General features: G+C 39.1%; 1 protein-coding gene across 2 annotated transcripts in view; it reads left to right on the top strand.

The window, feature by feature from the left end:
- The window catches only part of CDK14 (cyclin dependent kinase 14), a 330,096-nt gene that overhangs the window by 210,125 nt on the left and 107,223 nt on the right, over window positions 1-12,748 (top strand). For both annotated transcript variants that reach the window (XM_075143809.1, XM_075143808.1), the window contains one exon: window positions 11,706-11,769. In XM_075143809.1, coding sequence (XP_074999910.1) covers window positions 11,706-11,769 — 64 coding nt within the window. The remainder of the gene's footprint in view (window positions 1-11,705; window positions 11,770-12,748) is intronic.

Below are 12,748 nucleotides of genomic sequence, written 5' to 3'. Positions count from 1 at the left end.
TGCAGTTTTTCTCTTCCTCTCCATCATTATTGACTGCTGGTGGTACTGAAGCTCTTTGTCATGTGTCTGTGCAAATTTTCTTTTCTGTATTTGCATATCCTATTTATTTATTTATCTATCCATTTCCCCCTCTGGTTTGGTTTTTTTGTTTTGTTTTGTTTTTCTGAAAAAGAGTGGACCATGATATGCAGGTGTTAAGCAGCTCCAATCTTTTGAAGATTTGCCTTCATTCATTCACACTTCATCATTGATTGTTTCAGTGCAAGCCCCGTTGATTCTTTTTGGAGCTGTAGGCAGTATGTTCTCCAAATCCTGCCCAGTCCTTGCAGCTCCCTTCTCCAGTGAGTAGAGAGGAGCGGTTCCAGCAGCTCCAGGGAAGTAGTTCCTTTTTGCTCAAAAATGAGGCTGCAAAGAGCAAGGACTGCCACTGCAGCTGCCCAGCACGTGGCTTAGAGCAAGTTTAAATGGAGACAAGAGATGACACCCTAATCCCTCCTGCCTGTTTTTTTTGAGAGCTCAGAAGTCACGGGCAAAGTTACTGAGTGCATTAATGTCAAGGCAAACAAATGGGTTCACTGAAGCTGGGAGTGCAGCTGCCTCTTCCAGTTGAGCGACACCTGCTTTCATCTTCATTTAAATAAGCAAAATGAAAAGTCTTAGGCCACCTGCCAGCTGATTGTTAAAGCCACACCTGCTCAATGAGCAATAAATGGTTAAATCGCAGTTTCCAATTTTCAGAAAAATTTGAGCGTCTCGAAATCTGGCACTCTTTCAAAACCCACTTCTGATGTCTGCATTTTGGCATGTACCTCATGGTGTCAGGAGAATGAACCCATCCCTCTTACTGGACTTGCAAGGAAATGAGTAAAGAAGGTGTCAGGAAAATGCATAGATGCTCTAGCGAAGAATTCACTGGATTCCAAAGTGCTCTGGAGTGAGGTGTGCTAGTTGGCTACGCTGCAGTGGAGGGTACGGGTTCTGTGCAGCCACAGCCTCCCCGGTGATCTTACTGTCTTCTGGATGAGAATGAGTATCTCCCTGGGATTCTGCCCTGACCCCGCTTAAAATGTCTCAGCTGCTTTTACAGCCAGTGTGTCTCCATCAGAAGTAGACTGACATTTCCCCCATTTTTAGGAAAAAAAAAATTTCTGTACTACCTAGAGACTTCCATTTTTCATTCTGCTTGCTTGTTCTGTTCCTGTGATTCAGAAGGATAGTCAGAAGTATAAAACTCTTACTTTTTTAACAGCAAAATACTGCTGTTTGGAATGAATATACCAAGCATCATGCTGTGGTTTGTTGTAGGAGGCACACTTGAAACTGAATCACTTGAAATTAATTTTTAGTGATAAGGTTAGACATTTTTAAAAGTGATTTGATTTGGGAATTCTGATAAGGTTCAGTGTAGGAATCAGCAGGATATTTAGACATCCAGGAAGAGTGCTCTTACATCCACCACATATACTCAACACAATTGGAGCTCATTATTAATGCCCTCACTGTTTCAGAAATACTGTTAACACCTGGACCCGCACATTCTTCAAATGGCAGCATGACTCGCTGCCTTCATTTACTGCAGATTGAACAAATGGTTGCTTAAAAAAACTCGACAAAATACCCACTGCTTCACTGGGCTCCATGTGGCTGCATGAATCTATTCAAAATTGAGATTATTACAAGATCAAGACCGCAGTTGGCAAAATAAGAAGTTGGCAAACTTCTGGATGATCTGATCAGATTCTAGGATCACGCTGTTCTGTGATGCTGAGCACCAGGCTTAATATATAGGTCTCAGTATATGTTACCTCCCCAGGATTTTTAGGTGAGAAAAAGAATTTTCGTTATATTACTTTTTTTTCCCCCAGCAGCTCAGTTAGCCCAGCTATGATATTCTATCTGCCTTAGTACAACAGCTTTCCTCTCCACTGCAAATATATTTAGCGGCACATGTCATGAGCTTCTATTGTGCCGTGTGTATGCTGTTCCTTGTGTGTAAGGAATGGCGACTCATGGTGTGGTGTCATAACGAGGCACGCTCGTCCCTCCGATGTGTTGTGACTGGGCACTAGGCCAGAGACAAAGGGTTTCCAGTATCCAAGAAGTACAGAGTGCTTCGCTGCTTAGGAGTGGGGTTTTGCTCTGGGAAGACGTGGATTGGTTTCTGTGAAAACCACTGGGTCAGGTCCTGGTGCGGGAATGGATGTGATCCCAAATGTGCTGGTTTGTTCAAATAGTTGCAGTTAAACAATGGTATCGTGAAAAGATACAATTTTATTTTAAATAAAAATGTTTTCCTTGCTATTTTTATGATGATTCATAGGAAGATGCATAAATTTGGTCTGTTAATTATTTAAATAAGCTCTCCCTCTCCAGCTGAATGGCAGCTTTAAGCCCTTAAGTATCCTGATGCAATGGTGTAGCTTTGCCCCTGCCAATGAGATTGGACACTGCGACAGTCGGTAGGAATTCGTGTGTGTTAACTGAGCCAGTTTTATGGTCTTCAAAAAGACCATAAAGCCAGCTTTATGATCCAAAAGCAGCATTGCTTTTCCGATAAGCCAGCGTTTCAAAAAAACCCCCTGTGTAGTGCATACCTGGAATTCAAATGAGCCAGCTGCTGAGCCAGCACAGCAGGGCTTGTGGAAGTATGTTTCATAAAAGCCTCCCACAAGCTTTTGGCTTTTCTTCTTTCTCCCTTTCTTGGTTTAAAGAAAAAAGTTAGTAAAAAAACTTGAAATAAATCTTTGAAGAGCATATTTAGGAGAGGACTGTCTGTTTGGGTGGGTTCCAAAGGCTTTACAACACAAACAGGATAGGAAATCTGAAATGCAGTGTATATACCTTTCTGTACAGAGTAAATCAGAGCAGATATTAAAGGATATGTAAACGAGCATGACTTGTGAGCCGGGGGTCCTTCTGAAAGAAAATGGCTGTCTTCCTTCTTCTTCACAGTGAAGAAAACCGTTCTGTTTGTTCCCAAATGGTAAGGAAGAGACCTTGCAGCACAGAAATCATCAGCAGCTACTTCTTCGCATGTATTAGCACCAAGATCTTCCTTGGTGAAATCATTCCTTCTCTGTATCCTTATTTGAGAGCTCACAAGCTCTGGCAATGCCAGAAGAGCAAACTTGCCTCCTCGGAGGCAGGGGAGAGAAATCTGTTGAGGTCAGCTGTAGTCTTCTGCATGAGTTTTCTTCCCAGTCTTTTCCTGATCCACAGCTTCGAGGTCTACAAAAGCTTTCAAATTCTCTTCTCTTCGTACTAAGGATCAGTTTCATCCTGTTGAGGTGTTTTATGGTTTCTGCAAATCTAAAGGAGATATCAGAGACACTAAGTCTAGTTTAATGTCAGGATTTTTTTATTCTGATGATGGGATTGTTTGGTGATGGAAGGAGACTCCTCAGCACAGGTGACTGGGAAAGCTGGAGGGACACATTCTCAGTTCTGCTGCTTCAGCTGCTTCAGCGTGGAGCATCCCTCACAGAGAACTCTTTTCACTTTGGAGCTAAACAGTGGCTCCTTTTAGCATGTACTGTGCTTTTTAATTAACTTGTAATTTGGCTAAATTGCTGCATGGTTGCACTGGTTTGAGGCAAAGTGCAGTCTCTGTCAGGAGTTTGCCTTTTTTCCTTTTGCTGCTAATTTCAGATCCTCTCTCTACAGCATAAGCCCCTCTGTTTTCAAAATAAATTTGCCAAATCCTGTTTTCTTAGTGTTTTTAACATTTGTCTCATTCACAGAAATGTTTCAGTAAGAATCACTAAATAAAAAGTTTCTTTCACCATGTGAACCTTTATGAAAGTTGTAAGTTACTAAAATAGGGCGTTACGATGAGATGTGCTGATTACCTGTAGGAAGAGGATGCTACAGCCCCGTACAAGTTGTTTCACACTTGCTTTTTTCTCATTGTGAAATTTAGATTAAATGACTCTGGTTTTGCTCTCTCTCCAATTTAGATTGGATTAAGAACAGAATTAGTTTCTAAAAGTAATCTTATTGACAGAGCTGTTTCTGTGATTCAAAGTGTAGTATGTATTTAGTAGGTCCTTTTCAGAACAAACAGAACTCTCCCCTGGCTGAGCAGTTAAGGACACTGGCATATCAAACCTCGGTAGTGCTTTGTTGTAAGGCTGGGGATTTCATTTAATCCTGTCCTGATGGTCTGCAGTGCTCAGTCTGTGGTGGTGCCTGCTCTGTTCCTCCTTCTCCTCCTCCCAGCTGTCGCGCCCAGCTCGTGCAGAGAGAGTAGGTAGAGCCTGGCTCTGCGAAGGCGGACAAGCATGTTTATGAAGTCTCCAGTCCCCGTCGTCTTCCTCACGTTAGCACAGTTGCAGTGGTGTGTCTGCCAGGGTCCCTCAAAAAGGTAGCTGTGGTTACCATGGGTATGAAGAGAACAATGAGTTTGTTTACTTGTGCCGCAAACAGCATGGAAACAGTGTTGGGATAAATTTAACTTTTTGATGCAGGCAGCTACTCAAATATCATTTATATACACAAAGTAAGGTTGGAAAAATCGCATATTAAAAAGGTTTCCTCGCAAGACTTCTTTGTATTTTGCCTCTCTAGGGAAAGGATGTTAAAAACAGTTGGGTCCTTTACTGTTTCAAGTACCTCATTTTTCACCCTTGACAGAACTAAAGCACAAATATTCGTTGAACTTTTTTTTTTTTTAATTAATGTGTGTGGTTAAAATTTTGTGGGAATGTTGATAGTAATTTCATGTTTTGCTTCCCTCATCCACACTGGCACATTACCTAAATGTTTTTGAAGCAAGCTTCATCATAAACCACTCCTTATGCTCAAAGCAAGTGGTTTTATTACCCACATATAATGGAATGACAATATTCCACTTGATGGATGAAAGAGTCAGCCTTTTGCTATACGTGAACCTCATTCTGTTCTTACTGCTTTTTTCGCCTTAAAGAATAAGCCTCGGTAACTTCTGTGTTTTCACAAAACAGAATCACTTTACATACAGCAGAAACAAGCTTATGGGGTTGGTGAGGAGGTGCCTTCTCTCTTTTTCGCTGCTGCTGTGTCCTGTACTCATTGTCTGTGACGCAGGTACTTCTTATAGCCCTTGAAAGAATTTAATACCTTGCTTTTTTTTTTTTTTTGTTAGGACAATGCTTATATCATTCACAAAATAACATGCAAAAGAAATATTCCAATCAGCTTGTTTTCTAACTATGATTTAATGTCCTGAATGAATGCAGATAACATTAAACATGTTCTGCTACACATTACCATTGTGCATATAAAATGATGGTGGTGAATTTCTTTTTTCTTCTACCACGTATCATCACTGCAAGTTTTGTTGGGTTTTTAATGACTTTGATAGCATTTACAGGGACATAAGGAAGCAAAAAATACAACCTATTCTCTACATAAAATTAAAAATAAGAATTTGGATGTCTGATTTTTGTCTGTAAAGCATTAGAGGAATCATACAAGTTACATTACTTCGTTTTCTGTATGCTTAATATGTTGCATCTCTCTTTGGCTGGTATTTTCTTTCTTACCTGTACGGGAATAATGAAGGGATCTTTTGATGACAGTTGACTGAAAAAAATACAGAAAGAGTTTTCTATGTAAGAAAAAAAACATTTTAACTAAAATACAGTTTTCAGGCTCTGAACAAGGCCTTTAGTGTTTTCCACATAGAATGAGACTGCCTTGATCACACAGTCTCACTTCAGTTTTTTTAATTTTGAATTGATGTGGATTCCTGGTTTAGGAACTATATGTAATTTTTGCCATTCATTTAATGAAGTAAGGCTTAGATATTTTAAATCTCAAGAACAATGAATAGGCACATGGTCTTTATTTTTCATGAATCCAAATAAATATATTGTTGCCATCTTAGCTGATAGACATTTCTGCAGCAAAAAATGAGGTGACTTTTTCAGTGCAGCTGGGTATCGTGGAACACCCACAACCTTCCCAAAGTTAAAATGTGTTCGGCCTCTATCTAACAAACACATAAGTGCATTACACAAACTGATAGATTTATTGTCCCTTATGGAAACGGAACTGCTAAGCTCCTGATGTGAAGAAATGACCGGTATTGAGGCAATTCCATTTTTGTCTCTATCTTTTGGATATTAAACTTGACACTCAGCTGTCATCCATCGTGCCCAGCAGAGCGTCGAAGGAAGCCTCGCTGCAGTTGTCAGTCAGCAGACTCTGAGTCAGCATGCATAGTACACAAATAGTTGCTGAATTTTTTTTTTAACCCTTTATGCTAAGACCAAATGCTAAGCTGAAGAACGAAGTTCCTCCTTTGGTCTTGGCTACTACCCATACTTTGTGCTCACTGACTTTATGAGCTGGTAATACAGCACTTTTCCTAACTGTGGATATTCCACGTTCAGAGGTGGCTCTGGGAGTGATGGAGCTGCCGTAGCGAAACCCTGGAACTTGCACAGCTTCTCAAGAGCCAAATCTAAAGCAAATCTAACATATTTCCTCTAATGAAAAGGACTCCTAGGTTTTTGACTAAGTTGAAAGCTTCATTAGAAATGTATGTTTTGGGAGAATATAGCAAATTTTTGTTGAAAAACAGAACATCTGAAACTTCCAAATCTCACTCAAAAGAGAGAGATTACTGATTTGGAAATGGCTCTGCAGCACTTATTCTCTCCCTCTTTTTATTAAGTTCAGTTCCTCAGACAGCTATAGTCCACATGGTACATCACAGCCAAGGACTCACTAAATGCAGTATGTTTTACCTAGCAAATAGGAAGACTGAAACAGAAATCTTGATGATCCTTAAAAGGAAAAATAAAATAAGAAAATATTTTTACATACAGCTTGTAACTTTCCCTAGTTAAAATTCTAGGGCATTTTTAAACAAAAATGTCTTTTTATTAAAGAAAAAAAAAAAATCACTCTCCTGACATTTTTTTGCCTAAACTTCGTTTATTCATTAAGTTGACCTAACGTGAAAAAACTTGAAAATTCAGCAAATTGCTTAGCCTGATTTCCATAAATGTTGTCTAAGGAAAGGCAGCTCATTTGCATGCTGATCTTGTTTTTATTCTGTTCTGTTGCTACAAAACCCTGAATAATACCACTGGCTGCATGTTCTTTGTTTTGTTGAAGTTCAAACCACTGCCTTTCTTGAGGATCGTCAGATCTAACAAGGGTTAAAGCAATATTTCAGTAATATACGGCTTTGTATATTCAAAAGTTGTATTGCAAATGGAAATGCTTGTTCTTTATTAATTATGCCAGCACTTGGGAAAGAGCCGGTGGGAAAGATTTGCACTGCTGCTCATCTCACAAGAGATTCAAATGACTTCTCTGGACAAATTGTTACCCAGAATGACCTTATTACGTGGCAGTAATAGGGAATGTTTTTGCATTCGAAGCAGAATACAGGACAACATGACTAATTGTGTTGATAGAGTGGTATAATGCTCACCATAAAATAATGGCTCCCGTGGACACCAGGGAGCACGTTAGTTAGGGGAATGATGAGTCTTTGTGAAATCAGATGCAAAAAGCAAACAACTTTTTCTTTCATGTTAAAAAACTAAGGCTGTGCAATAGACCTTATTGCATTTGTGTTGCATTTCCTGGGCAATCTTTCTATATTATGCTTGTATATGGAGATTTGAACAGCAGGTTCTGTTTTCATAACTTTCTGCCAAACCGTAACAGTGTCAACTGGCAGAAAGGGTATTTGGCCCTCAGTACCCTGCTGTATTGTAAATCTGTTATTTTCGTATAAATAGGTTTCTCACCATACAAATTAGATTAGAATCTGATCCTGATTTTGAACAGCAAGTTTCAAACGGGAAGGTCATTTTATCTCGTTTGTTAGGGAATAAAAGAGCCCAGAGTGTTTTATGTTAGAATCGTATGTAGTGTGGAACAGCAAAACCCCAGTAGGTTTTGGAGTTTTCTTTACAGAAACCATGACCATCCTGGCCCCTGGAAAACATGAAATCCATTCCAAATTTGAAAATTGTAGATTATTCTTGTGTTAGTAATTCAATTTAAAAAATAGCATATCAAACCGTGCAAGTTGAATGTTTACCCCACTGAGAAGCAAATTATCAGTAGAGAAAGCAAACAAGTTAGTATTTTTTTTTTTTTTTTAATAATTCTCAATAGTAAATAGAAGCTTATTTCCAATATTAAGTTGGGGCTTGATTGCTGTGACAGCAGTGGTTATTTTTGTGGTTTTGGAACATGAAATGGAAAGAAAAAGTGTTAAAACGTAGAAGAGACAGAACTCCTGGTGGCATGCTTGGGGTCAAAAGTGGTGGACCATGAAAGGATAGTCAGGGCTTGGAGATCACCCATAAAATAACTGGTCCTGGTGTTATGGTGGTTGTCTCAGGCTGCTGTGTCTCCTGTATCTCCTACTTTCACCAGTCGTCTCTGTAAGGTCAGGCTTGCTTTCCAGCACTGGCTGGGTAACCAGTGGTTTGCTACAGCCAGTCAGTTAGATGCCTTTCTATGGTGCCAAGATACTGCCCGTGGTTTGGTCTGGATAATCACTCTTAAATGATAAGGGACAGTATTTTGGAGTAAAACCAGAAGACTGTGGGGTTCTCCCTTCCTCCCCCGCTTTCCTTTTCCATGTTGGTCCCTTAATTCTCTTTTGTAAGCTGCAAAACAAGGCAGATCTTTCTCCACTGTGGTGTTACATATGAACTACGCTTTACTGTGTTTATAGCAGGTGTCAAAACTCATTGCTTTGGGTTGCCTAATCCCACCTCATCAAAATGGGATTGATTGCTGCTTAGAAGTATCACTTGCAAGGTGATGCTTGCAAATCGCTTTATGTTAACATACCCGTGGGCAGTGACTGTTTCATCCTCTCCAAAACCACATTTCACTGCTGTCTTCTTGTTGATTGATAAGTCATATACTGTGAATTTCTGTATTGTGCATGTTAAAAATTGTATGCAAGAAGGATGGTCTTTAAAGTGTTTGTACAATGCATTAAAATACAGTGTCTGGATCCTTCCCTGAACTACTAAGTGCCCCTACCTTAAAAATGGTAGGCATTTAGATGATGGAGAACCCTAGTTGTTTTTAGCCTGACTGCTACCCTTGACAGAAGGTATAAATACTGTAGGCGGTTTGAGTACTGCAATGCACAGAACTTGTTTGTAGCTGGCTCTTAAAAATGTAACAGCAGATGTGCTGGGATATTATTAAAGTGGACTGGAAAACTAGTGAAACAAAAAAATTGAGTCCCATAAGATTCATTATAAAAGTGATCTCCCATGAAGCCCTCTGTTACTGGATCTGATGTTACTTTGAAAATCAGAATAATCCATTTCTTAGCTCCAAGTTCTACATTAAATAGGTCTGATAAATATTCTACTTTCACTGGAAGTTTCAGATTTTGTTAGCTGGTTTTAATATTCATCTGTACAGGGGCTTAGCTGCCTATGTCTCATCTAAAATAAGAGACGATTAAGAACATACATTTAGAAGGATGTGGCTAATTTTCTTATATTCATAATGTTTCATGAGAGAATATTCCTTTGATTTGCTAAGAGGAGTTGCAAAGTGGAGGACCATATTTCTTAATTTAAACTGAGGATGCAAGAATCTCTGTTTTTAATCCACGGGCTCCCTCTCCTGGTCCGGGAGGTGCTTGGCACCAGGAGTTTGGTTAATACAGAAGCCAGGTGAAAGTTATTTGCAAATTGATTTAATCATGACATAGTGTCAACGGTGTCTCCTAATTACTTCTTCTATGTTTAATCAGAGAATTGTGCTCTCCCTGATAGCAATAATGAAATGAATACGGGTGTTGTGATGAATCAGGGTTGCAAGGCCAGGTTTATCTTATTCAAATGCCAATTAAGACATATTTCACGAGGACTGAAAGCAATGTCCTACAAACAATATTTACAAATAAAATCAGAGAACTTGCATATCCAAATAACCACGTGAGCGTATATTGCCTGATTGAACTGATACTGTCATCTTTGTTTCTCTGACACTTTGGTGCTCTGCTTTCGCTTTCTACTGCATCTAAATTGGTCATACTACATCTAAATTGGACTATTTGCTTATTGTATTTGATAGTGGAGAAAGATGATCTTTGCATTAATATTCTTAGATTAGAAACAGGTTAGTATTGTAAATTGCTTAACAAACTTGAGGCCCTAGGGTCATAAAGCCCTAGAGTCTTGTAGGTAAGAATTTTATCTGTTTAAGAGGTCATTTACTTTTGCCTCAAGTTTTTAAGCCAGTTTCTAAATGTTATGAAATAAATTTCTGGCAGAGTCGAAGAGAAATTTTTTGTGTTTTAGCTTCCCAGTCTTGCTTCTAAGAATTTTTTTTTAAGCTTGAATTTATCAACATGAACAAATGTTTACATAGCTTTAGAAGTGCAACAAATATTCTAGAGTGGTCCTTCCTTTAATGCTCTTAATGAATATGTATAATGCAGACACAATAAAAAAAAAATCTCTTCAGCTCGGAATGATTGGGAGTAGATGTGTTATAGGCTGCACTGAAGTGTCACAAACCTTCACATACTTGGACCAAAGATTTTCACACTAACTTTGTGCTTGTTTTGTGCTGGTGTAAGTGACCACAGAATATCACAGTGACTCAAAATGTGCAGGTCCAAAAGATTTATTCAGAAGATCTGCAGTGCAGGTAGGGGCAGGGCTGGCAGGGGGTTTTGTACATTTATGACAATGCAAAACAAGCACCAGACTGGTGTGAAATGCTTTTCCTTTAGAATATCAGCCTTTTATTCCAGGGCCTGAGCTTATAACAAATATTGAAAACAGTCCCTAGCATTTTTCATTCATGTTAGAAATTGAGTGTAAATTTGTAACAAGGAAGATCCCACTGGTGAAATATCAAATTCTGCAACTCATTCAGAAATGCATTTGTAGACCTGCTACTTAAAGTATTCCTCTGGGCTCCACTTAAAGCAAGCGTTGACAGTTACGTCTCATGAAGCAAAAATGGGTTTAGGAGAACTAATTATAGCAGTTCTCTCAATTTATTTATTATTTGTGCCAAATCACGGGGGGTGAACTTTTGATGTGAGCAGAGGATATAAGACGCATGTGAGAAGTGTTAAATACTTTGCTGCTGAAAGTTGACTTACGCTACAAGGAGGAGGACAGTTGAAGTGAATAGAAACAAAGCATAATGCATGAATCAATAAAATCTGTATCTCCTAAAAATTTACTATTTTTATGTATACTACATCCATTTAAAATAACAACTATTCGCTGTGCATTCTTGTTCATGCCATGCTATTGGTCATCTGCTTCACCATCTGTGCAAATCTTCTATCCTAGCATCTATTAGGTATCTGTTCAGCTTATTTAAGTTTGCAGGGATTGATATTATTTTTGAGCTAAAATATCTAGCCTCTCTGACACCAGTGCTCTGAGATATGCAGGTAGCTTGACACTTGTCAATGGAAAGTAGCTTTAACATGTATCGGTTATATAGACAACCTGACAGGAACACAGCACCGTTATGTGCTTTACTGACTACACTGGTACCTTGAAACCACAGTAATGATTTTTTTGTATCTTCTTCCTCCCCCACTTCCCCCCAAAATTAAGCCTATTTAAAGTTTGGATTGTAAGGTACATTCAGCTCTTTGGAGGAGTGGCTTTATGCAATGCTATGACTTGTTATGTCTTTTCCGTTAAAGCAATGTGTGTTTTTTTCCTTTTTTTTTTTCTTTTTGTGCACAGGTACTTGGAACACCAAACGAAGATACGTGGCCTGGAGTCCACTCTTTACCCCATTTCAAACCAGGTAGGTCGAAGTACCAAGTTCATCGAAATTCTCATCCCGGAAGTACAGGACATAGATAATTACATCCCCTCCCGCAAGCTTCAAAATGACCTGGTATGCAGTGCACAAACCATAATGCACTTTTTATAGCCACTTACTTTTTACTGTGCTCAGGGTGGGGGTTTTATTTTTGTTTAATTTCTTTGCTTTCTTTTGCATTTTCTCCTGTTTATTACAGTATGAGCCCTGACCTGCTTACATTCCTCAGCCACTGAGTATCGTACCTTTCAGATTGCTGGTAGGCTGATTCCCAATCAGTATTACTTTTCTGCAGACCACCCTGAACTTTGAGGAATACTAAAGGAAACTAAAAAGTAGAGAAAAGACTTTGTGAAACTACTAGATCATCTGTTAGTACCTTTTTACAAAGGTTCAGTTTTTTAATGTGCATTGTACTTGAAGTTGTCATATTCTACAACCATTCTTGAAAAGCTGTTTCACCATCTGATACGTTTGTGTAAGAGGGAGCAGTTTGTTCCCTAGAGACTAGAAGTACGTAGTCAGCTTCATTATGTTATATATGTATGTATGTGTGTATATGTAATATATATAGTCCTGTGAACTTTTGAGTGGGGATCTTAAAAATACTGTTTTTTAAACATGCCAAGCTGGCGAATGAGTAGGAGACATGTTGGCTGGTAGGGGTGGTGAAATACTGGAACTGGTTGTCCAAAGAGGTTTGACACCTCCATCCTGTTCAAAACCTGACCGGACAGGGCCCGAGCAGCCTAAACTTGTTGGACCTGCTGTAAATGGGTTTGGACTAGATGGTAAAGAGAAAGTTACTAGTTGCTTTCAGATGAAGTACTTAATTGGCCCCCAGTATGTTTTACTAGAATGAGTCTTCAGTTTATAACCATATGACTGAAGTCTGGAAGTGAGTGACGGTATTGGCCCAGGAATCCAATTTCAGATGTTTTTGTCCTTGCAGGCCTAAGGT

Source organism: Calonectris borealis, chromosome 2 (assembly GCF_964195595.1).
Source record: "Calonectris borealis chromosome 2, bCalBor7.hap1.2, whole genome shotgun sequence".
Taxonomy (NCBI): Eukaryota; Metazoa; Chordata; class Aves; order Procellariiformes; family Procellariidae; genus Calonectris; species Calonectris borealis.
Note: the sequence above shows the minus strand (reverse complement) of the source record. Positions and strands in the feature narration are given on the sequence as shown.